The following is a 24,913-nucleotide window of genomic DNA, read 5'->3' as shown; positions in this document are numbered from 1 at the left end:
CATTCTTCAATTCTCAACGTTGGTTTCCCCTCCGTATGCAGCCCTCCTTTTGGGGTTGCTTCTGGCTGACCAAGGAAAACACCGGCGGGCGATGAGTTTGATTGAAGCGGTCATCCGGAACAGTTTCATAAGGTGAGGCCACATGTGATGCATAGTGGAAAGATGGGAACCGCTCGACGTTATCAGTGTGAATGACTCACTTTCCTTCCAAACTTGCTGGTACCTGTTTTCCCCACAATATGCCTGACCGTGCGTCATCTCTACTGCGTTATACATGTTTATGAAGTCGCATGTTCATTTCGGCTCCTTAGAGGTGGGTACTTGTGGCCTATCTGTTCTTCTCTAGCCAGTGTAAGTAATGTGCTTTTACCGGGCATTTGTGACTTACTAGACGCGTTCTTACCCTTAGCTGCTCCCAAGCAAATATGGCGCCAGATGGTTTACTGTCTTGCTGTTCTGATTTACTTTTCCAGATCTTTACGGTCCCCCGCAAGAAGAAGATACCGCCCAGAAGATTCTTTTTCGCAGTACGGCTTGTGTTCGGTGGTCTAGGCATGTTGCCTCTCGGACAACGACACAGATTGTTGTGTCAGAACCCAGTCAATGCAATCGACCCTTACACGCTGAAAGCAAATCGCGCATATCCACTGCCCCGGAAGTCCCGCTTCCTTTAGGCTCTGCCAACCTGCACAAACGAGCCTTAGGATTATTTTCATAACCCGCCTGATATCGCCTACAAACGCGCAGCATGCTGTTTATCCGTGTTTCTATGACCTTTCAGTGCAACATCTGCAGTTTGGTTGCATCTTCACTATCGTAGACACGTTTCTGCCGCGTTTTGACTTCTTGTGTGCTGCAGAACCTTGTGGTGTCTCCCCGATGCGTTTTTCTACGATACGTTTCACACGCATGGCCGCATCATACAGCCAGATGCTCTACATGACGCGCTCCTCGCTCACCACAAAAGGAGAATAGAAGCAGCTGCGATGACGAGACGAGACGGAGACAGTAAAGAAGAATGTGAGTGAATGGGACTAAAAGCATGTGCGTAAAGTCGTCAAATTATGGAGCAACGAAGGGGACGAAGGGATTTAAGCCGTCTGCTCTTGGTGAGCGTGATAGCGATTTGATAAACAGAGAGGCGAGATGTCCTGTGGCCAGCACGAGCTGACGGCATTGCAGCGTTCGACTGTACGATTTGCTCGCTGCAGTTGCACCTTCTACGAGGTACATTACATATCAGGATGTGAACCGGAAGCCAGGCAACGCCTTTGCTGCGTCCCTCGTCCCTCGGCTGTCTGTAAAAACAAAGACTGAATTGACATCATATATATTTATACGGTGTGTGCAAGCAGCGCGTGCCATACTCGCACACAGTTGGAAATCTATGCGAAAGCATACGTGGGGATGTGCTGTGGGTGCCTGTTTTCTACTGGTTGTTGCCTAGGTTCCAGACAAGAAAACAAACAGGTCCCACATTCCGGGCAGGACACGCAAGCAGAAAACAGTGGCGACAGCGGTCCTCCATTCAAGGAGGTGGGACAAGCGGCTGAGAAGCACAAGAACAAACCTGCTGCTGGGGACCATGTTGAAGAAGCGTCTGTGCAGAATAAACCTACGGATGATGACAGCGAAGACGACGACTCCGTGGCCCTCGTCACGTTTGCCGAACAGACCAGAGACTCTTACGCATTTTGTAAGAGGAGCAGAAGAAGTTTCTTCTGATTTAGTAGTGAACTATCAACGCAGTGTGTGTTTCTATGAATGTAAATAAGCAAGTATCTGCGTCGATGAGTCTTCGATGTCAAAATGCAGCCGTGCATGCCTCTGCAGATTCAGTCTTGAACGAGACGAGTTGACAGATCCGAAGAATCTAGCGTTCCGCTTGAGTGCATCCACAGGAGTGAATCAGTTAAACTGTTCCTACAGGCATACGTGTTTTATGCGCTCACGTATTCGTAAACACCCAGATATATAGACGAGGAGTCGCTGGTGCCCTCAGCTGATTAGTGTAGTACTTTGCTAGAGTGGCGCGACAGGAGGGGGGACGAAGGACTGAGGAGTTGCTTTGTCACTGTTAAACAACGTGTTTTCGTATGCTTGTAAACAGGCACATGCAGACAGGTGTGAGAGGATAAGATTTCGTGAGTCTCGTATGTTAGATGACAAAAACACATCTGTGCCAGCCCGTGTAGGTGTGTTCATAAAGATGCACTAAGAGTCCTGTGTCTTTTATTTCAGTGACGCACCAAGACGAAGTTCCTTCAGATCATCTCATCCCGTCAATTCAAGACCTCGAAGAGACCCTCATTCGCATCTACATAAACCACGGAATTGATAGTGCTTTGGAACGGCGGCTTTGTTCTCTTTTCCTAACTTTGGATGTGCTCGAAAGGAAAGGTAACAAGGCTCTACCTTTCAGTCTGAAGGCAGTCGCGTCCATATGTCTTTGTAAATAAGGATGTGCACAGGGGTTAGGTGAGACGAATACAGATAAATCGCCCCGGCATCTGATTTGACACGATACGGTTGTTGGTTTCTGACGCAGTGGAATGTTTTTCGCTTCTGCACTTCGAGGCGGGAGCGCAAGTGAATGAAGTCAACAAGATCACGTCGATTGTGTTGTACATTGTTCCCTAAAAAATGCCACACTCAGTCACGTGATCATCTTCCGTGCGTCCTGCTCTTCATTACAGACTACCAGCCCATGTCAGTCACCTTGGCCCGTTACGAGCAGGCATCTGCCGGCGATGATGACCAGTGCTACGGCTACCTCAGATGGCTTCTCGACTCCTCGAACAGGTTAGTCGCCTGCACTCCTTCACCTTGTGTCTTCCCAAAGACACCGTTTCGGTTGGCAGCAAAGTCACAATCTTCTCTTATGCATTCTACCGTCATGTGCCGACTTCAACTTTCGACTGAGCGCGTGTGAAAGGTACAGGCCAATCATAGAACAGATATAAAGAAAGGTGTCCGCCAGGCGGTTATTGGCTGCAAGTTATGCGGAAGAGTATTACTGCCTCTTGACCAAATTCAGGCGTTCCGAAGTCCCTTCCGCCGATGCTGGCAACTGTTCTCCTAGATCGAGTTTCGCTTATTCTTTTTTCGAAAAAAACAATGACGCGTGTAAAAAGAAGAGACACGAAAAACTGCTCAACCGTGTCAGGTCCTCGACGTTCAATTTTGCTCTGCATGAAGCTGATATGCTCAACTGGCTAAGAAAAAGGTTTATCATTTCGTGAGATTCTGTGCATCGAGAACTGCGTTGTTGTTCGAATAACTGCATTTCTGTTTTGCGCTGCTTCATGTGAAACTGCCCCTCTCAAACGAGTAGCTTTTCTTTCGCTCGTTTGATGCATGTTTTCTCCAGTATGCAGAACGCAACATTGACACCTTTACTGCAGCGAGAGTCGCATTTGTTTCATTCTGCTGATGTTTGGCTTTCCCCGACCAACTTCTAGGAAAGGAGGCCCATTCGGTAGTGCGTGGTGTTCCAGTTTTCATCCACTGGTCTTCTCACGTAGCTGTTATCACTTGTTATTTCCTCTATTGTTCTCTCTCTTCTCAGCTCAGAGATGCAAGCGCTCGAATACCTTCAACACTACCCGAATAAAAAGTCACCTGCGGAAATTTTTGATCCAGATGGAGATCTGTCATTCTCAATATGCCATGGAAGTAAGAGACACTCGCATTCATGCCTACATACAAAACGCATGCATCTTGTGTCCGCTTTTTGCATAGACGAACCACAGAACTATATAGATGCAGGTACGACAACAGATTCACCGTAGCTCTGGCTGTGTGTGGGTTACGTTCAACAGTGAAGAATGAGGGCTGCTGATGAAATAAGCACAATACTTGGCATCTTCACTTGTTCCGAAAGAAAAGCTTTGCTCATGCTTCAGTTGTCCGAGTCTCGCCTTATCTGTTTTCCGTGATCAGCCCCTCCCACCAAGGGATCGAATTATTGCACCGCTCTGGATCGATTCATCAGTTCGCTGGTCTCCAAAGCACAGGTAGCCATAATCGATGTTCGCCGTCGCTTGCTTAGAGGTAAGGTGAATTCAGGGGGGTCACACGTAGTTACGCAGCTGCACAAACATAGTCCATCAGAAAGGCGCGTATGGGTGTTTGAATGAAAGCACTTCTCTATGATGTATATATGTATATATATAGTTACTGACGAGGATATATCTGCTTGCATCTGAATGCATGAGAATATCTGCACCTGTGTGACCCATTTGTTCCTCGAGTTCTGATGAAAATGCCGCAAATTGTATCATCCGCTGCACGGAACATGTGGTGCGATTTCAGTGTTTCTACCTTGCCCGTATTACCGAAGATGCAACTAATCAGCCCTTTCTCTGCTATTTTTGTGAGTTTGCCTAGATAGTCGAGATATTAGTTTATACTGCGTAATCATCTTCGCTTTGGGGGTGTTATGTCTCAGTCGGCGTCGCTTTTCCGTTCTTTTGCCATTGGTTGCAGGCGAGAAACCAAAACTCTTCGCGAGGACGGAATTTCCAAGCTGGAAGCGGAAACTATTAAAGGCAATGCAGAAAATATGGTGCATTTTAAGCCTTCTAGATGTGTACGTCAGGCCTTGATCTCCCAATTGTAGCGTTGGAAGCAGCACGCGATTATCGTTGCGACCGGCGGTAGAATATTATGAATCATCACGACAAGGCAGCCCAGAGACAGATTCATGCAAAATTGTTTACTCATCTGTCGAAAGACGAAGATGCATGAGTCGAATAATGCATACATAATATGCGAATTTATGCATAACCCAGCCTATATCTGTATTCTTCAATTAGTTTTCGTAATTCACAGATGTGAACCCGTGTGCGGGATTCAGTGGTTTCGTGTGCATTTATTTGCCTGCCACATGTTGTGCGTGTCAATGAATCCAAGAGCTTATTCCGTTGCATTTTCTGAGGGTATACACAGACAGAAGAGAAACAAAGTGGGAGGAAAGAGTTCTCCTGTGTCGGCGCGAGCAGAACCATCGCTAGTGGGTGGGAAGCCCAGAGACACAAGGCCATTCTTCGACATGCTTATTCGTTACTGTGCAAAAGCGGACGTGTTCCGGTGCCCGCGCACACGCTCCCCTTCTTGCGCTCTATTGTACGACATGGTAGTCCCTAAATGCTGCTTTTTTCCAGATATCGAAAACGCGCCCCGCCTGACAAAGACGCAGAGATGGAGAAGACCAAGCACTGTCCGTGCAGAATGTGAGTTCAGTGCTTCGAAAGTTTGTAGCGTTTCTGTACATATCAAGGAACAATGCAGCTGCAAACCGCCAGAGGACGCTGGGGGCAACCCTGTGGAGCACGTCCGAGTTAGGATTGATGCTACTTCGCAAGCGTCTCATTACAATTCTTCTACCATCTTCGCTTCTGTCTTTGCAAAACGCGTGTCATACAATTGTTTCGAAGTGACACGTCATTGCCTAGTTGCTGCTGCCGGCGGCGACAACATGCTTCCACAGAGGCATAACGGCACCTTTGTATCCGCCCGAGCTTGTGGTGCTTGTAACGTTTTGCCTCTTTCTGATAGCATGGTCCAACGGTTCGTGGGCTACAAGATATCTATGGTCTAAGCCAGGGGAGGTTTCAATCGTTGGACACATGATCAGGGACCGAGCAACAAAGATATCCTCCCTGACACGCAAGAGTGTCACGTGGACCGCATATCTCAACAAGACATAGTGTGAAGGTGAAATGACGAATTGCGGTCGTGTGAAGTGTTTCTGAGAACTTGAGATTCGTGCGGGGAAGCAGAGCCGTTCGTATGAACAGCGACGGTCACACAATGTCGTCTATACTGCTTGTCCGTTACCATTTGGCAGTTGACTGTATTGAATCTCCTTACACGTTTTTCTTCGACTCTATTTTGTAGGCTACCAGACGACCTTGACCCTAAAATGCTGCGCGCAGTTGTGGAGCTGCTTGGCACGCAGAAGTTTCAAGAACTCTTTCCAAACCAGCCAATTCGCGACGCTACGATTCACAAACTTTCTGAAGAGGTATCGGTCCCGTAGCAAGAGTATGCTGTTTTGTAGTCGTACGTCAGAAAGGAACGAATTGATGCATTGTACGAACAAATACACTTGTGGTCCAGGAATTAAGACAGCAGTGCAAACGCGAAGGCTTACGATCTGCCACAGCTGCGTCAGAGAGCGAAAAAAGACGCGGAAACGGTTTACAAGTGGGAAACACCATGATTGATTCGAATTGTTTATCCCTGATAATCAGAATTCGATCTCGGCTTCAAAGGGTGCCAGTGTAGTTTCAATGGCATGAAGCTTTGCTTAGACTCTTGACGATACCAGCCATCGATCGGCTCAGGATATCAAGATCAAAAGTAACTGTGTGTTTCAGTGGGTCAGAGCGTATTCGTTTGATGATCTCTGACGGCTGTGTGTGCCGAGATAGCAGTCGTAGTGTACAGTGCTGCACTGTCGGTAGGATGACTATTACATTTTCGATCGAGTACGTTTAAGTGTAGCGCAGAGCAGCTGCGGTATGGGGAAGCTTGTATTGCCGCTAAGCAGGTCTGTTCTGGAGGAATCTATCTCTACTGAAGAGGACGTTGAGGCAAGGTTCCTGCTTGTTCAGCACAGGGGCTGCCGGGAGGTGGTGGCGGCCAGAAACATATGTCAACCTGAGAATCGTCTGTCCTTGTGCGTTTTCAGCAAACCGTTCGACATGCATCTGCCAAAGCACGGACAGGCATTCGTCTACCGCTTGATTTACGGTAAGAAGGGGTGTTCGTTCCTTGGAGCTTTGCTTCCGATCGCCTGTATTAGATTCTCCACTTGACAAAAACAAGAGACTATGCCCTGTCAGCGTTGCTTGGACGCGCTTTCTGTTGGAAACAGACGAAAAAGTTGTTGAAACAGCAACGATGGCATACAAAGGTGTTGCTTCTCTGTGAAGAATGAAGTTATCGTCGACTGGATGAACTGGTGTAGTTGCTGTAGTTGGGTTGGGTGTGATTCGTTCGATATGCAGGTCCGAGGCACTGGATATGCTGGCAAGTCTTCTATACCACTTCATGGATGTTCGGATTTTCCGACAGAGATGGAGACGGAGATTCAAGGATAGTAGGGGGGCTGTACATGCAGAAGACAGGAATGACAGTAATAATTCCGTCGTACATCTTACCGAGTTTGAGCAACTCGACGGGGTGAGCTCCTAAGACGAATAGTCGCTTTGTTTGGGATGACATTTTTTTCCAAACCACAGCCGTCACGCTTTCATGTGTAGCCGCGTTTCCTGTGTGTGATGTCTAAGGAAACATGCGTAAGCGTGAAAGCACGTGTATTCGTGGCCATGCGAAGCAAATCTGAATCTGTTCTGGCGCGTGACGTGCTGTGCACCGTGTGGCAGGTTTTTTCTGTCTGAACGTTCCGGTCTATTAAACCAGCAACAATGGACCACGTAGTACATCGATATCTGAATTATTCGTTAGCGTTGCGTATTGCGGCTCTCTCGTTTATTTGTCGATCAAAGATACCGACTCGCGAACCACTGGAATGCAGTTCGTTCGACGAAGGCACGGGTGCGGCAGAGCCGCAAATCTCAGACAATCCTTCCTAACGTCACTGTGGCATGCCTCTGGACATGAAATCAGTATTCAGTGCAGCACTGTGACTAGAAGAGCTCTCTTGCTTTAGCGAATATGGTAGATTTTGCCACGGCTCAACAGCTGGAACATAACCACCGCAGTGTTCGTGTCTCTTGCAGTGCTTTAAAAGCACCTGCCCATCCCTTCCCCCACAGATGATACTTCTTCCTCATTACTGAGTCATTTTTTCCGCGAAGCCAGAACATGATTCACAGGGGATAGGTGTGTTTTATGATGAGTTAAGATGGTTATGTGTTGTGTTTAGTCCTGTGATTCTCGCTTGACGTGCCATAGCCCTCGAGATTAGTTCCTAAAGCATTCGTCTAACCGATAAGACTCGTTGTGCCTCCCTCAGTGAGTTATGGTGCGTGTGTCAGTATTTTGGCTGCACGATATGTTGTGTGGTAATTGACAGATTCCCGTAACAAAATCACTGGTGAGGTAGTTTGATTGATGCAGTGTTATAGTTCCTGCTATAGCCCAGAGATGTTCTGTGGTTTGGCGCCTCCCTATTCCTGCTATGCAAGCGGGTATGTTTCCTTCCAGATCGCGCTGCACCAAGACCCATTTCACTCCAGATGAGTCATATTGCGAGACATAACGTGTTCCCTCAAGACCACAAAAAATGGTGGCTGTTTAGTCTAGTGGTATGATTCTCGCTTTGGGTGCGAGAGGTCCCGGGTTCAATTCCCGGAACAGCCCGTTTAGGGTGTCATTGGTCCATTTCTGAAGCAGACAAGACTGAAGGTTACAGTTTTCGCAGGATGAGGTTTATCTTCTGCTAGAATACTAGGATAGCGACGCGAACAGCGCAGTCGGGATGTTCTCTGTGCCAGCGTGTTTCTGGCTTTTTACGGCTTCCCCAGCTGTTATCCAAGCGCCGCACCTTAGCCTGGCGAAAGCTATGCAAACTGCGGCGGGTCTGAAGTATTCGGGGCATTTTCATCTTTGTGGTAAACACATTGCCCTTACTAGTAAAAATGGTGGAATGACGTATCTAGCAGTCGGTTCTTAATGTGACAGTAATCGCATTTCCGCACAGCTACAGTCGATAGTGAGGTGAAGTGCTTACTGTTACTACGCGTGAGCCAGTAATGTCGACCTGACCCGATCAGGTTTCTTCTCACTAGTGTTCACACGTTCCTGAGAGCGGATGTGATACTATGGTGTGACTCGCAGTGACTCACTAGAATGATGCACAGAAGAATGCTTAAAACATTGATTTAATGTACAGTCTGTGTGCCCTGAATATTATCTCGTGCAAGTGTTCGGGTAGTCCTCGTGGTTCCACGAACGACCTTCTCTGCCAGTGAACACAGATACGCTATTCGGTTTCACGGTCGTGCAGCTAAACCTATTCCGGTCAACAATAAAACTGCTCTCCATACATAATTCCGGAGATCAACATGCCGGGTAGAAGACACGTGAATCGCCAGTGAAAAGAAATCGAAATCAACGAATGAAGGGCGCATGCTTTTGCAGAATCTAAGCCCCGCGTATTTGTTCACGTCGATGGAGCCCTGCCGGTCATCGAAACTTTGTCATGAGGCAGTTCTGCGTCATTATTGTTTCTTTGCAAATGGCACAGCTCATCAAGAGGCATTTGATACCACTAAATCCAAGCAGGTCAAACGTTTATGATAAAGTACACGAAAAGACGACCACTTGATAACGTTGATCGCATCACATGCTGAGCGGAAAGAGTAGCAAGGTTGCTTTGAATAATCGAAAGACCAGGCAATAAAAGCTGGTACAAGCGTTGAAAACTTTTTATCGGCGTCTCTTGATTGCTGAAAAAGAGCATGCGTTATAGCAGCACTACCTTCGACACCTGCCCCGGGGACACCATCTTGCGGATTAACGGGCACGGTTATGATTATGGAGATCGCTAGCAGGTACTCTGGTCCATTACTAGAAAAGAGATCGAAACGAGCCCTTTTAAAGGCAGGTTCTGAGTGATTGAAAGAGACAGAGGAACAGGGCCAGCAGCTGCAACACCGGTACGCGAACACGCAGCCAGACTTCCAACGCGAGTATTCCCGTAAACACCACACAGCGTTCGGTAGAGACCATCCCCCACTACCCCATTGGAACGAGCACACGAAATTCGCTACCGTCTACTACAAGTCATATTCATTGTTATCGGTTCCAAAATATGGTACATGATGCCTTTGTGTGGTATTTGGAGTCTCAATCCTGCTTCGCCTCCTGGAAGATGCCCACCACGGTAGGTGTGTCGAAGGCTCGGAATCTCACTGGTTCAAGGGGACAGGCTGTTTAGTCTAGTGGTATGATTCTCGCTTCGGGTGCGAGAGGTCCCGGGTTCAATTCCCGGAACAGCCCTTACGGTTTCTTTTTAAGAAATCTTACGCTTTTTCTAACTGCCACGTTCGTGTATGCCACGGTTGAGTTGTTCCGCGGATTTTTTATGGACCCACTCTCCTCGAAAGCAGGGACAGGTCTGCTCTATAATCCGTATTCACGAGAACAGCTCAGCTGCGCCTGTTTCCTCCACTGACGAAATTTTCACGAACCAGCGTCTGACAGCAGGCATGCGAGGCATGCACGTTTCTACAGAAGCGCCGCTTCATATGCTCACCGGGCCCATTTTTACGACTGGAAGCAGTTGTTTTTCTGTCTTCCACCGTGCGGTGGACTTTCCTCGGGATGGTCGGAGGATTTGCTCTGTTGTTTCAGATTTCCACCCACCCTAGGTTTGAATCCGTTTTTTTTCTCGGCGACCTCACCTCTGCCGAGGGCGACAGAGAGATGACGCACTTTTGCGATGAAGGGGAAAACTGGTTTTGCTTTCTCCTCATGTCCAACGTCCGTTTTTTCACTTTTTTAACAGTCTTAACTTCCGTGTATGGGAACAAGATCCACTGCAACAGCCTACATTTTGGTACCACGGCAATGTAGTTGGCGCCTGTCCCGGACATCAAAGGCCTCACTGCCATCATAGGTCAACGTGCTTTGAAGAAGGAGGGACAAGAGCCGCAAAGACCCGTAGAAAACGATGTTTCTCTCCTCCACGTTTTATTAGTGTGGTGCGATGTTTCTTCAGTTGTTGACGAAGCAGTTGTTTCGTCTTTCCCGTGTGCATCTGTTGTGGTTCCCATCTGCTCGCGGTATCCGCGTGGCGTTTGTGCCCGGCAGGTCCGGGCGTACCTTCTTGTGAACTCCAGGTCTTCGCGACCGGAGGATGCCGTTGCTTTTCTTTTGTGTCGTTTCCGGTTCTTTCTCTCATTGGCTCCTCCGGTCTTTCACAGGAGTCCGGTGGCTAGTTGCCCATATTTTTCCTCGCCCGTACCCTCTCTCCCTCCCCAGCGAGATCTCTCACTCGTCGGCGGGGTTGAAAATCATTCCATCCACACCGGTATCAGTTGGAATCCTGTTTTAGATTTTGAAGGACCAAGTCCTTCAACTGGGCAACCAGTCGGTTCGGGAGTGTTTAGAACCTTTTCTGCTCCAGTCTGCATGGTTGGTGCGGAAGCCTTCTTTCTGACCGCGTTCTCCGGCTTCCGCGGATCGCGCGTCCCCTCCGTCAGAAACGTTGCTTGTTCTCTTATCTTCTCGACACAGTTTTTCTTCGCGTGCGGCTTGCTTCCGTCGGCTTTTTCGATCTGCCGCTGTTACGATGGAAGGCGGGTCCCAGCCGACCGTGCCCAGCACACCTACGAGCGACGTGGTTGCCGTTGAGGTGCCCTCGTCGACGAACATCATTTTGAATACGGCCTCCCTGCTGAACTGGGCCTACTATGTTTTGGCAATTCTGGCTTTTTTGAAAGTGCGACATGCGAAGCGACGGGCGGCAAGGTCCACGAGGCGGGGCATTCGCTATCTTGAAGCGGCGGTCCGGAAGAAGCAACTGGAGGAGAGGAAGAAGTGGGAGGAACACAAAGGCAGGAAAGCGACGAAGACAAGTGGCATGAAGGGTGGTGCGAGTGCTCGCCTCTCCTCGACGCTTGCGGTGTTCAGGGAGAACGAGGACAGCCACGAACGCAGGGAAAACTGAAGGCGCAGTGAGGCGTTCGCTGTGATGCCTCTTCGCTTTCTCTGTGCACAAATGCAAGTGGCAAACATTCGTGCAGTAATCCGGGATACGAATTCTGAGCTGGCTCAGAAAACGCACCCGAGAGCTGCCGGCAGGTCCAGACATGATGCGACAGTCTCGATGGAAAGAAGCTCGACGAGGTACACGGAGGAACCAAGGAAGGAGAGCACTGAAACAGCAGAGGAAAACATAACAAGAGGAGGGTCTGTCGAGGTGAGAATAGTGCCTATAGAAAATTCGCAAGAGTGACATGCATTAGAGCGGAAACGTCGACAGGTGCAAACGATGAACAGGAGAACAAATCCGCAAATACAGCCAGCGGCACTTCTCGTCCGCCTGCTCGGATGAAGCGGGGTCACTAGACCAGGTGCTGTTCTGTGTCGTTTTTCTCCAGTGTGACTGTTCATGGCAGAGAGGAGAAGAATCAGGCGGTAACGTCTTCTTTCCCGAGGAACGTCCTTCGGTACCTACGTGTGGTTGTGTGTCTAACACAATGAAATCGAAAGCGATGTTTGAGTGTCGGATCTCGTTTTTCCAGCTCGTCGCTGAGAGAGGACACGAGGGAAGGTAATTAGATAAATTGGGGAAATACGGCGTTCCAGAGTCCATGGAGAAGAAACGTGCCTTTTTCTGATGTACTGCCGTCGCTTCGTTCAGTTCACCGGAAAACGCGTTTCTTTCTCTGCCCTTCCGAATGTATATACGGTTTGATTTTTGTTTTCAAATGCTTTATCGGGATGGCTGTAGCAACTCCCTTCTGAAATAGAGGTTCATTTAGTTCCCTCCTCTTCCGTCTGCTGCTGTCCTATCCTCATCGTCTGTGTCATACCAATCGCTCGCTCTTCATCGCGGCCTTCCGTCGAGTTTTTTTCCCGCGTCGCTTGTCCTTCCCCGCTGGCTGCCCGTTTCTTTTGAGGTTTTTTTTAGCGTCTCTCTTTGTTCTCCGCTTCGGCCTCGTATTTTTTCCTCAATAAGATCCTAGGTGAGAGGCACCTGGGGTTGAAAGCCACACGCGTCCGAAGGTAATGCGTCTCTTAAATTTGCCTTGACAGAAAGTCCACAGATATGGAAAGGTTCTTTTGAACGTGGAAAGCCTTTTTCATGTGTCCGTCTTTGGCGTTACATGCCCTGCGGAACTGGAGATCTCTAGTTGTTTATTCCGTTCACAGGCCAAGTTGGTTTCCGTGTCATTTGTGCTCTGAAACGAACGCTTTACAAACGGCTTTGTTCGTTCAGCCCATATAGACACAAACTGTCCATGTGTTGTGTCCGAACGAGACTCTGTAAAGAGCCAAAAAGCTTGGAACCGTCACAGTGCACACCCAGATTAGGCGGGGGTGATGTGGCTGTAGAGTGGTTTCGCATGTGGCGACCCACATGCAATCCTGATCTAGCGCGCGGAAAGCCGACGGACAGAAAAAGGAGTGCGAGTGGCACACGCACCTTTTTCTATCTGGGGCAGTTCGGGTTCTACTAGAGTTCCCTCTGGTTGAACGAGAAGCGTGTTAGTAACGGTGAAAGAATGGCACTTTTCAGCGGCTTTCTTGCCCGGCTTCGGCTCGATGATTCTCTTCGGTGGAACGTCCTGTATTTCTGTCCCTTTGAGAGTTCCTGCGTCGCAAAGTTTCGACATCTCACGCTCTCGTCGCGGTTGTTTCGTCAGTACTTTTAGTTCGAGTAGCTTCGGTCACTCCGTACGACTTTCCTTTCAGTGGAGCTCCGGCCTTCCCGTTTGAAAGCATGTAGGGGCATGCACGTTTTCTTTGCACTGCACTGGAAGCCACTTGAGTGAAGCGCCGTCTCGGCCTGTGTATCAACACCTGACAGGTGCTAATCTTTGAACGAAACGGAAGTCTAGCATTGAACAGTCTCGCCCCCATTTAGGAAATGGTTCACCTCTTTTCTCCGAGCGTTCCTCCCATCGCTAAGGGAACCCACAATTCCAAACGTCTTCTCTCTTGTGGCCTGACAGTCTGCTAACGACGCAGCTTCGCGATGACAGAAACACGCTCAGTGCATATCTGAAGGCCCCATATCTACAGGCAGGTAGTATTTCTCTTCTACTTCGTATGGATCGACGGGCACGTCCGCAGATAGGTATTGCCTCGTTTTTACTTTGTAAGGATCGACAGGCGCATCTAGAGATGAATATTAACTCCTTTCGTGTTTCGGGGGTCGTTGGGCGCAAAACAACACAGATTCAGCAGCACTCGAGCCACTGGCGAGGCCGTCAGACTCCCAAAATACGAGCAGGATGAGTGCGTAGTGTCATTTAGAATCACACAGGTTCACAACCGATTCCACTCCGTCCGCTCGCCGTTGCTACTGTTTTGGTTTCGTTTTCGGTTGAATGGCCACGTTTTCTAGTAGTTTAGAACGTCGATTTTTGTCGAGGTTAGAAGTGGCCAATGGTCCGCGACAAAAACCCCTGCGTGGGTGGGGCGGCAATGCCATTTGGTGCGCGGCTTTTCAGCGACTCAGTCGCGTGTAACCGCCCTGTTTTCTGTTTCTTCCGAGAACACACGCGAGAACACAACAGCCTGCGTGCTGTCGTACAGGCAGAAGGAACGTTGCAGCAACGACGAGCAAGGTACGAGGAGTCTTCCTCATCTGGTTATAGCAAAGCCTCAAAAGGAAAAACTGCTGCAACGGCTACCGCGTCCTGCTACTCCGACAAAGAACGACAGAATACGAGGACCATCGATGCTAGCAGTAGACACAATAGAATGCCCGTTCGCAGCAGGCAGGGGTGGCTTCGTCAAAAACGCCCTGGTGTGTACAGTAAAAAGACGCGATACAAGTCGACAAAGGTCGTACAGATCTCTCGCCTGAATCCGGTGGGAAAACAAAACACTCGTCTTATTTCCACCCACAAATGAGAAAGGTGTACGCTGCAAAGCTCTCCGGTGACCTGTCACAAGGGGAAATACTGATATAGAACGGTTGTTCGCTCTCCCAGCGCCTACGACTCATGAGAAACACAGACACAAGACGGTCTCTGGCAATACAAAGAAAGACATGAAGATTATGAATGAGAAAAACCGGAAAAGCTGGCAAAAAGCTCGGGGATGATTACATGCCCTTGTAGCTATTGTCAATCGAGCGAAAAGAGGCGAAGAATTCCTGTCAGCACACAACAGAAAGCAGCATAACAGTGTCGGCGTCAGATTCGGGTACTGCGTATCGCAACGAGAGAAACCGACGCCCAAACCGGAGCACACAGGGAGCCTGTCGCTGTGCTTTTCTTTTCTGTTCTATCCAAATTCACAGTTTGTCAGACGCTCGTAAAATGGGGTCGAACAGATCCGATTAAGAACTGGTCTGCTCTCTGTTCTTCTCTCAACTTACGATCGGACCCTTCGGCACTGCCCGATCCAGTTGACTCATCCAGAAGAATGTATACGCCTAGCCTTAAGATGAACTGAACGGCGCACGTGCTTCTCCGCTGATCGCTTTGTTCACTACAGAGAAATGAAACGCAAACGAAGGCTTGTCACCAAAAAGATGCCACTTGTCCACTTCCGCCTCACCTTAAGAAGTAACTGAAGCGCGTAGAGGTCTAGAATGCCACACGTTTCTCTGCACGAGTGCATCGCCCACTGGGGAATCCCAATGTCGATTGTCCTCACACCTGAGACGCATTTGTGGACCACAACACAGCATGCTAATGTTCAAATGTGACTCCTAAACACAGATGTACATCTACCGATGCGCCAGGACGCGTTTCATGCACATATACATCTATATACATTCACACACAGAGATATAGAGAGATGCACGTAACATGTCATAGACTTTTCTGGCGTACCTAGCCGCGCGCTGAGAATCGGTCCTACAGTGCTGCCACATCGCGAGTCGTTCTTGACGGTGAACATTTGCATAGGCACCTGGCCCTTCTCCGCAACTGCACGTGTGAGCGCCATCGACGTCGCGTTCGTCGCGTATCTTTGATTCGCATTTTCTTTGATGACGACACCCTTGGAGGGGCAGAAGAAGAAAAAAAAGAGGGAAAAGGGCGACAAGCGAAGAAAGACATCAGCGGAAGGAACTGGAGACGCCAGCAGAACCGAGAGACACAGAACACAGCCGGGCAAAAGATCGGACCAAAACCCGCCAGGGATTCCAGAGAACGCACGCATGCGTGCTTGTGTGCTTTTCCATTCTAATGTATATACATACATATATGCATATATGCATATAAATGTGTGTGCATATATGCATATGAACATAGAAAATATAGAGATGAATATAGATACAAATGGATGCATATGTCTTTCGTAAACTGCTCTTCCACTTACTTGTTGCATTTGGGGCTTGTTCTGTCCCTGGTGGCGCTCCGCATAATTCGGATGGACCCCGTGTGCCATATCCTGGAAAAGCGAAAAGCAGATCGCGCGGATGAGTGAAGCACAGTTCAAGCTGTTAACAAAGGCCTCCTCAACTTCAGCTGACCACTCAAGAAGTTACAAGGCGTACATCAATTTGGGCCATTTGACCATTTGAGCATTTAAAGTTGATACTCGGTTATACCTGTTAGGGGCAAACTTCCCCGCCAAACGACCCTTTTCTCAGAAACGTTGAAGGAGAGGGAAGGGGACGATCGCAGAAGACCGGCAGAAAGAAGACAGAGAAGCGCAACGGGCTTCTCCGAGTGTAATAACTTTTTTAAGAAGTCAACACCAAAGACAGAAGAGGTGGGACATACGACAAACGCGAAGGTTTAAAACCAAAAGACTGCGTGAGGAAGCAGAGCACAGATATGATGATACTCATTGCAGGGAGACAACTAACTGAATATCATGTATCGATAGAACAGAGGTAATCGGGGCAATCTGGAATCCTTCATGACGAAAGAGGCGCGAATCCAAACGCACGCAAGATGATGGAGAGAGACGAGATAGAGTCACTTGGTATCTGATCGGTACTGCGTGCAGAGCGGTGCGTACTGTGACTCTTATTAATGAGAGCGAGGCCTGAAACTCCGCTTCTTGAATGCGCGGCATAGAATCTAGCTTCAGTTGTTGTCTGCCGTTGCATGAACTGTAACTTTTACTATGACTCTTATTGATGAGGGCACAGCTGGCCACAAACGCCCGAGTAGGACACAAGAGACCCGACCTCCACGCTGAAAAACACACAAAACAGAAAGAGCATATGCCCAACTCACGGAGCTGACGAGGAAGGAACGGGAAAGAATTTGAGGATAGAATTCCGCCGCAGAAAGAGCCTGGGCCACGCGCTCCATCCAGACCTGCAGAAGAGAACAAAGAGACCACGTGCAATCGTATAAAGAAACCGGAGAGCAAGTGACGAAAAACCTAGAAAGACGGCCAAAGGGCAGACAAGGGAAAACGACAGGGTTTTTAACTCCAAGTTCTATTGTACTTTTCATGACCACCTTGTGAAGCGCACCAAGGATGTAGTATCGGGCGTCAGGCAACAGTAGAGATACAGCCATGAGGCAGTGTTGTGTGGGGAGACGATGAAGAGCGGGGGAACGCGGAAAGCTGAAGCAGGCGTGAGAGAGAGAGACGAAACGGCAAGTGAGAGAGCTAGGTTCGCTGGCACTCGACGGCAGTTGGCACCCACGTGAATACGCCGGAGAAAGAAAGACACCAGAATGAACGAGCAAAGAGAGAGGACAAACGAAGACTGCTGGCTGATGATCTTTGAGGAACGTTTTCGTTTTTTCCCTAAAGTGCACGTCAAGCGTTTGACTGCTGGGTGCAGATGAACAGCTTCGGAGTCGAACCGAGGCAGTCGACCTCTCCGTGACAGAAGGGGTTCCGACTAAGAGGGAAGCTGAAACGAAACGAAAGGGATTTCAGACCTCTCGCGACTTGGAACTGGATGTGCAAACAAAAGACGAGGTCGAGAAAAGCAAAAAGCAATGTCTCGTGTCTCCATCGCGACGGCCTCTCTCTCTGTCTCTGCCTCACCATCAGCACGTTCGACCCGGCGCCTGTGTAGCTTTCGCTGCCGATTTCTTCGTGGTCAAAACCAACTGCCATCGAAATTTCTTCAGGATGGGGACTCGGGCACTCCATCAACGCAGAAAAAGCGGCCCACGTCGACCCCAAGTTGTCCAAGCGAGGCGACTCAACGAACTCTTCATGCACACCGCAAAACCTGCCAGGCTTAAAAAACAACGCAAATATCATATATATATATATATATGCACTGATGTACATGTATGTACACGTGTATGTACGTATACTGAAATGTGAATAGGGGAGACATTACGCATGCAGGTTTGCCTTTGTATAAGGTGTCGGAATTATGGCACTTCAGACATGCATTTTCAATCAAAACACAGCACAGTGACCAGTTCACAGGCTGACACCTACACAATTGTTTCTTGCTTGTGGGGAAAAATGTATACACACCACACTTCTCCCCATACACAAATATATGTATATATATATATATATATATATATATATGATACACAACAGTGTATCGCGAAAGTGGGGGTGAAGAGAACTCCGAAGCCTACAGACTTTCCACCGTACCGTGGCGTCCATGAGGCACAAGTCCCACTCAACGATATCCTCGTTCTCGACTCTCAGTTCCCTGTACAACACGCAAACACGAAACCCGCTCGTGGCCTCCTTCGTGCGAGCAGCTCATGAATAACGCGAATGTGGCAAGAGAGAGGAAAAGGCGAAAAGTGAGAAATACAGCTGACGCCGGGCCTGGGACTTGTTGAAGAGAGGAATGAATCAGTTGAGAGGTTGCGCGAGGACACAGCCATCACCCTTGATGCGTTGATATTATGTCTGTGTAAACGACACGCGATCCAGAACTGGATTACTGAAATCGAATAAACAGACGCGAAAGCAGACGGGACGAATCATCCTGCGATTTTGTTATGAACTTTGAAAGGAACACATTAAAATTTAGTTGCGATAAATTTACGAAGACATTCTTTGCATTTTTACATCAGGAAGAGGCATCGAGAGGGGAAACAAGCGCCAGTGCTGGATCGAGCTCGTTTTCCAGAGGCATCTAGAGAAGAAAAGCGAGACCATGAGGTGGAGGTAAAAAGTCTTTGTTCTTACTGGGCGATAAGAGAGAGAAGAGGAGCAGCCGCACGCTCGCCCTGCCGCTTTCTCAGATGAGAGCACGAGCTGTTTCCCTCTGTTTCCTTGTCTGCCTCCTCTGTCCGTTTCTCTTCCCTTGCAGTGCTATCGTTCGCCGCCAGCAGCTGCGTGTACACCTCGGTGCACAGGACGGGCTGAAGGTGGGTTTCCTGCTCAAAAGCAGCAAAACACCGGGTACCTCGGACATGCTGGAAGCCGGCCAAGCAAGGCAGAGAAGCGGGGAGTAAAAGTGGATAGGAGTTTAGTTGCAAGACACAGACACCAAGTTCTTTATGACTTCTGACAGTATAGCTCATAGGATACTGAATAGCACTCCAGCTATGAGTACAGATACCGAGGTCGTCGTGACTCTTGTGCACCATCACCCCGCTGCAGGACGGCTGAACACAGCGAAGAGTGTTAACTTTAGAGTCCTGCGACACTCAGGTTCTTCCTCATCGGTTAGGTCTGGCACAGCAGAAAAGCAATTGACTCGAGAAGGCAGTGGAAGCAACAAAGAAGAAAGGACGTGGAGAAGTAGAGGAAAGAAAACGCCAGACTGCGGGAACCGCCGCCAGGGGTGTGAGAAATTCGGGACAGACGGACAACTGCAGAAAGGCGAAGCGCTCAGAGAAGAACCTACCCCTCCGTTTCATCAGAGGGGAAAACGAGGGAGAAACACACACAGCAAAATCCACGAGAATCTGTACCTTATTAATTTTGAAGGCGGAAATCTCTTCCGCAGACTGGAGGTGAATGGCGAGATTCGGCAAAACGAGAATGGGACGATCGACGCGAATGAGTTTCTCTGCCAACGACCCTGCACAAAGAAAGCCACAGTCGAAAGGTTTTCGTCTTTGAGGTCGAGAAAGAACGCAGAAGCATGTGTATCGCTTTTCCTTGCCTTGTGGAGTGCAATAATTACCTAAAACGCCTAGTGACGCGTGATTAATGAAATCGCCTGTTCCTGGTCGTTCGCTCCAGTGGTCGGCCTTGGGAACCAGCACTAACCCACGGTTCCACCCATTCTCACCCTGCTGCTACCTCTCAAATCAGAAGCTGAACGCTAGCGAATGCACAACATGCTCCCCCCACGGCGACTATATCAAGGGCGTTACGTGCATTACGTAAATTGGTACGCAGCGTATATGTGAAAAACCACCATTTGCATGCAAACGAATCTCACGGTATTCACTTTTGTAACTCCTTCCCAGTGTTAGGTTGTGCGAAGTACCTATGTCCATCGAACTCTACGACTGATAAAAGTGAGTCCACTTGCGATTCCCAGGACAGACACAGCACCGGTGAACCGCGATTCTGAGTTACGCGAGGAAGCAACAGAAAGCCTTCTAACACTCCACGACGCATGGCTGTTCCTTCCATCTTTCGTTGGCTGTATTTGTCACAGGGAATCAGAACAAAAAATCAACATCTTTGCCGTGTATCCGCTTCTAGACCGACCGAGAAGCTGGTTGTCAGTTTCTCGTAGCGAGAATGGCATTTCAAAGCCAGGCCGAAGGGGAGAGTCTCGCGCGATGACACTCCATTTCTCTTTGCACCCCTCACTGCCATCTCCTTCTCACTCTTCCCTACCGTCTTGCGCCTTCACCACGACCTTCCCAGCGACGCCCAGGCCTCGATCAAACCACGTGTGCCACAGCCCGCCTCCATAGCACTCGACCCCGACCTAGAAGGACGACAACGAAGGGGAAAGTCCAAGAAATCTATGGAATCTACGGAAAGAAGCAAGGACGAATCCCTGACGAGGAGAACAAGTCGGATGTCCTCTACCAGAGACCTTTGGTTTGATGAGACTCTCACACCCAGATAACTCAGTTACAATCCATCCGTTCGTAACACCACTTCATACCACCACCTGAGTGGTGTGTTCAGACAAATCGTGCGGTGGTAGAAGTAACTCCACCCCAACCAGAGGCGTGTTAGTATTGATGGCATCCTTTGGTGATCTAGGATACAGACACAAGCGACACTGCACGAAGAGGAACCGAGCTGTTCTGTTTGTCGGTACAGACAGCATCGTGCTTTTCCATATGTATATATATGTATTTACAGGAATGTGGTGTGAAGATAGGTTCACGTATACAAGACTGGAGAGAGGAAACGGTGTCCGTTTTCAGAACGAAAAAGTCGGGTGAGATGTCGGTCACTGGATGAAGTTCAGAGGTTACTGGCAAAACCTAGAATCGCCGCGTATACTACTTCGAGGAAGCACTGAAGCACGCGCAGACACGTCCCTAGACCGGGCGAGAAGCCACGAGTCGGTTTTCATCGCCGCACGCCAAGTATCTACACTCGTACATCCGTTAGAGAAGAGAAAGAACCCAAGGGACCTCCACGACAACAAAAATTCACGACGTGTATATTTCGCGAGAGGATAGAAACCCTTGACAGAGGCACATGTGCAGCTCGAGAAGCTCCCTGTCTTCTACCTGTTGAACACCTTCCTTCTTGACATTGCTGTTAGGCCGAAGACGGAGACAGGGAGAATCTGTGTGAGCTGCGACGACCGTGAAGCCGCCGCTGGTAGCTTTGAACTTTTCACCTAGAAGAACGGAACAAGCAAACCAAAATGAGAGTTTCACTCGTGCAGAGAAAAAAGTGTGAAGGAATCATGTAAATTAAAGATGTTTATATCGAAGGCAAAACGTGTCTACCTCGGATAGTGAATGTTTCAATTTATAAGTCAAAATAATTAAAACCGAAATCATGAAACGCAGAACCTGCCCTCGGTCTGACATAGTTTTTCCCGGAGGATTCTCGCCAAGGCCTGAAACGTCATTCCGCACAGCTTTGTAAAGAGAGTGGACGCAGGTCAGTGCATTAAGTGTACTGGTATCCTGCGGATATCTGGAAAACCTACATGTGTTTACAGAGGCGCACGCGGAGCCTCTGCCACTTGATGACTTGCGCTACTCTATGAAACGCTTCTTGCACCACGAGGAGCTACGCACAAAGCAAGCGTGTATCTGGAAAAACCCGGAACCAACACACTGTCGCCTAAATGCATGCATACGTGTATACGCATACTTTTATATATATATATATATATATATTATATGGGTTTACAGGGGCGGTCCTCAAACGAGAGCTTCGAGAAGTCCCTCCGTCAACGCGGCCACGCACGAGAGGTGGAGAGCTTTTTGGTGGGCAGGGCTCTGCCTAATCCGTTGTCGTAAATACGGATAGGCAAATCTCAGCAGCTTTCCTAACGGAGTAACATTGGGAAGGAGACTAGCAAAGTCAGAACCTCGAGATTTGTGCGGACTGCCTACAAACGTTGGTTTTCCAAAACTACGTGTGTTGCCACTGCACTTAATACACTTGTCCTTCACACAGAGGAGAAGGCGAACAAAGGAACCACTGCAAGGAGTTCCAAGAAGACATTACAGAATGACCCTTTCGACTTACTCAAAAGTCACAGAGGCCTTGCAGAACAGTGTGGTGCGGGTCTGTGAGACGATTATGTATCTTACCAGTCTAGGTGTGCAGCATTTTCCTACGTTCCTTATCACCGCAGCTATCCATCTAAATTGTTCTTGGATTTTGCCGTGTTCTAGGTGATTTGTTGCTTACCAATAACGAAAGCAGCGATGCAAGAATGATTGCGAGTTACAAAGTACTTTCCGCCCAGGCGAAGATCCCATTTATCTCTGATGCAGAGAGAAGAACACAGAAGGCAAGCCTGCATGAGTGGCCGCGACAAGCAGCCAAACAACGCCGTCACGAATGCGCATTCACAACAGCATCGGACTTCTCTCTGCATCTCGTTCTTCCTTTCGCCGTTCGTTTTCACCCATGGGTTTCTTGGAGCAGAACCGTGTCAGCAAGCAAGTGCGACGAGAGAGTAATTCAGCATGATTGCTGAGTTCTTTTCGCTCTGTTTCTGATGCCTTCGCCTCTGTCTTTCGTGGCTCTTGTCTTGCGTCTGTTCTGCTCAGCCGACTTCTCTCACCTTTCGTCCAGCTGGGAAAAGCCGCAGGCGATCAGCCTCTGTTGAACTGCGAGAACTGAGTGGTAGGGCGAACCTGTCTCATTCACAAAAGAGAGGAAGTTCGCCCCGTACCTTCTGCCGCCCTCTAGGAGTGCAGCGGCGACTGCACTGCTCGTGCCTAGCATGTTGGTGAGCTGCCGGAGAACAGAGAAAAAGGAGAAACACTGAAGAACCCGAATACAGCGAAACAGGAGGAGTAACCGAAGAGGGAAGAAAAATGGCGGCGTACACTGGAGAGAAAAACACACGACAGAAGACACCTCAGAAAAAGATAGCACGGAGAAACGGGGCTCGCGTGCACGCAGTAATGCGTTATGTGCGTGTGTAGAAAAGGTATCCGCGGTTGAAAAGCGAGGATCGGGTTAGTGTCCAAGTAAATGCTTCACAACCACGCTATCGCCTGGGGACTTGCCGTGTCACAGAGATGGCAGCTGCGAGGTCTTCCGCACAGCACTAAACAGGATTTGCATGCGCACACGACTACACAGTCAAAATGAACCGACCGGAGACAGCGATGTCTGTTGCAAAAACCTCGTTTTGTTTCATTCGCGTGCAGCTGAACACAGTTGCCTTTGCCGACTCACCAGATCGAGTTCTGTGCCAGTCTGCATTTGCATGCGGAAACCAAAGCCAAGCACGCAGTGAGGTTCGCGTCAGTGAACTGTTGAACGCCATTCCATAACTGCGCAGAAATGCGCACTTCGTCCGAAAGATAAAGCCTTCAGTCCTACAAATCCAATCTCTGATACCCCTCCTGGAACAGATGGACGAATAAGCGTTTCCGTCACTACCATTTCGGATCACAACGAGTATGTTGCTACAGCCCGAAAAACGACGGACAGCATGCCGAGGGATGCACTTGTTTGTGCAAGCGAAGACCTTCTCAAGTTTTGTTTTCGGTGTCGCTTGTCCTTGCACACACAAGGTATTCTCTTCCCCGTATGTGACACTCGGAACTGGAAAATTCGCTAGCCCTCGGTGGAACACACTACACAGCCTCACAAGCGTAGGTCGGGAGCGGTTAAGTCCCGTTGGCTAGGAGAGGAGCCTTTTCCTGTTTCTGAGAAGAGATGCACCCTATTACGTGGTGAATTTCATGTAATGTAACATCGATAGTGGACTGTAGTCAGTTGTCTGTCGCGCTACATTGGAAAGTGCACCGCTTTATGACAGGCACGCTGGAACGAGACCTTAGGCGGCGGTACCACTTCTGTTGTTTTGAGGACCGGTTGTACAGACTTCTTTTCTTTTTCCAAGTTGACGGAAGAAATGAAGACGAAGCTTGCAGCGCACCCGGTTCTTTCGCTGCGACGCCCCGAAACGCTGCAATAAATGCCCGGTGCTATCCTTTGCAGAAGCAAGTACGGGTACTGTGGACTGACTGAACACAAGCTGCACGGGGAACCATTTGTAAAGGTTGATTGAAATCCATGAGCTCAGTGTTCTTCGTATTCTGATAACAAAACGACCTGCCGTCTTTTCTGGGGGGACATTTGGCGGAGAAAAACACAACCAAGGCTTAACTCTTGTTCAAGAGTCAGAGGGAGTGTCGACTGCCCCCGAAAAAGTGGGGTTTGGTCCTGCCCCGTAGAAGCCACTTTGCTGTTGGTAGAGAATTCGGCAAAACTGTTCAAGAAAAAAACTCTGCTTAGTTCTGGATCAGAAAATCTGTCGTTTTCTAAATTCCCACGCTGGATCAGCCGTCTCTTCGGACTTTGGGAACCATGCAAAGTCACGTTGTCATGGAAATCATCGTGGAAACGGAGAACTCGTTGCCCACAAGTTGCCAGTGCGAATGTTTTTCAACAGACACCTAAGGTGCCGGGAATATACTTGGAAGCTTTCCACGCTTAGTCGTCGAATCCCTCTGACACTGTTCAGGGTTTTGAGCTGGCAAGGCAAGGGCCAGCCCCGTAGATTCGGTGCTGGTATTTAGTCAGTCATAAGTGAGAAGGAAGGCTGACAGTCCAGTGCTTGGTCCGAGATCAGAAGAGACCCGGAAGCAGTATTTCTGGCAGGTTTGCGGCCACTGACGGACCGACTGGCGTAAAATCCCTCCGTCCACTTCGGTCGCTAAGCAGCAACTTAAAACAACAGGAGGCAACCTCGCGAATCAGGAACTCTGGTCCACCT

The 24,913-nt window shown here is 48.9% G+C and overlaps 3 protein-coding genes and 2 non-coding genes across 5 annotated transcripts in view; 4 read left to right on the top strand and 1 right to left on the bottom strand.

Annotated features, from left to right (window-relative positions):
* TGME49_298010 (hypothetical protein) overlaps window positions 1-8,077 on the top strand; it is a gene marked incomplete at both ends in the record, with an annotated part of 31,254 nt that extends 23,177 nt beyond the window's left edge. The window contains 14 exons of the mRNA XM_018782342.1: window positions 42-132; window positions 474-527; window positions 860-1,020; window positions 1,448-1,696; window positions 2,242-2,400; window positions 2,697-2,802; window positions 3,569-3,675; window positions 3,943-4,053; window positions 4,489-4,591; window positions 5,166-5,234; window positions 5,902-6,028; window positions 6,698-6,759; window positions 7,017-7,191; window positions 8,048-8,077. Of these exons, the coding sequence (XP_018638386.1) occupies window positions 42-132; window positions 474-527; window positions 860-1,020; window positions 1,448-1,696; window positions 2,242-2,400; window positions 2,697-2,802; window positions 3,569-3,675; window positions 3,943-4,053; window positions 4,489-4,591; window positions 5,166-5,234; window positions 5,902-6,028; window positions 6,698-6,759; window positions 7,017-7,191; window positions 8,048-8,077 (1,604 nt within the window). The remainder of the gene's footprint in view (window positions 1-41; window positions 133-473; window positions 528-859; window positions 1,021-1,447; window positions 1,697-2,241; window positions 2,401-2,696; window positions 2,803-3,568; window positions 3,676-3,942; window positions 4,054-4,488; window positions 4,592-5,165; window positions 5,235-5,901; window positions 6,029-6,697; window positions 6,760-7,016; window positions 7,192-8,047) is intronic.
* A 185-nt stretch (window positions 8,078-8,262) lies between these two features.
* TGME49_298000 lies at window positions 8,263-8,334 on the top strand. The gene has a single exon. It is a non-coding gene; the product is annotated as a tRNA-Pro (tRNA).
* A 1,569-nt stretch (window positions 8,335-9,903) lies between these two features.
* On the top strand, window positions 9,904-9,975 carry TGME49_297990. Its single transcript has one exon. It is a non-coding gene; the product is annotated as a tRNA-Pro (tRNA).
* A 279-nt stretch (window positions 9,976-10,254) lies between these two features.
* Window positions 10,255-13,307, top strand: TGME49_297980 (hypothetical protein). The gene is made up of 2 exons (XM_018782341.1): window positions 10,255-11,899; window positions 11,963-13,307. Exon 1 carries the CDS (start codon window positions 11,270-11,272, stop codon window positions 11,645-11,647), a length of 378 nt encoding a protein of 125 aa, XP_018638385.1. The 5' UTR covers window positions 10,255-11,269; the 3' UTR covers window positions 11,648-11,899; window positions 11,963-13,307.
* A 698-nt stretch (window positions 13,308-14,005) lies between these two features.
* On the bottom strand, window positions 14,006-23,397 carry TGME49_297970 (aspartyl aminopeptidase; the record flags this gene model as incomplete). Its single annotated transcript, XM_002371175.2, has 14 exons — window positions 14,006-14,809; window positions 15,217-15,317; window positions 15,495-15,663; window positions 15,985-16,056; window positions 16,854-16,937; window positions 17,626-17,823; window positions 18,199-18,259; window positions 18,748-18,938; window positions 19,479-19,588; window positions 20,362-20,455; window positions 21,219-21,331; window positions 22,363-22,439; window positions 22,742-22,914; window positions 23,365-23,397. 14 exons carry the CDS (start codon window positions 23,395-23,397, stop codon window positions 14,759-14,761), a joined length of 1,527 nt encoding a protein of 508 aa, XP_002371216.2. The 3' UTR covers window positions 14,006-14,758.
* Between the last annotated feature and the right edge of the window lie 1,516 nt (window positions 23,398-24,913).

This window comes from Toxoplasma gondii, chromosome II (assembly GCF_000006565.2).
Source record: "Toxoplasma gondii ME49 chromosome II, whole genome shotgun sequence".
In the NCBI taxonomy this organism is placed as follows: domain Eukaryota; phylum Apicomplexa; class Conoidasida; order Eucoccidiorida; family Sarcocystidae; genus Toxoplasma; species Toxoplasma gondii.
This window is presented reverse-complemented; position numbering and strand designations above follow the sequence as displayed.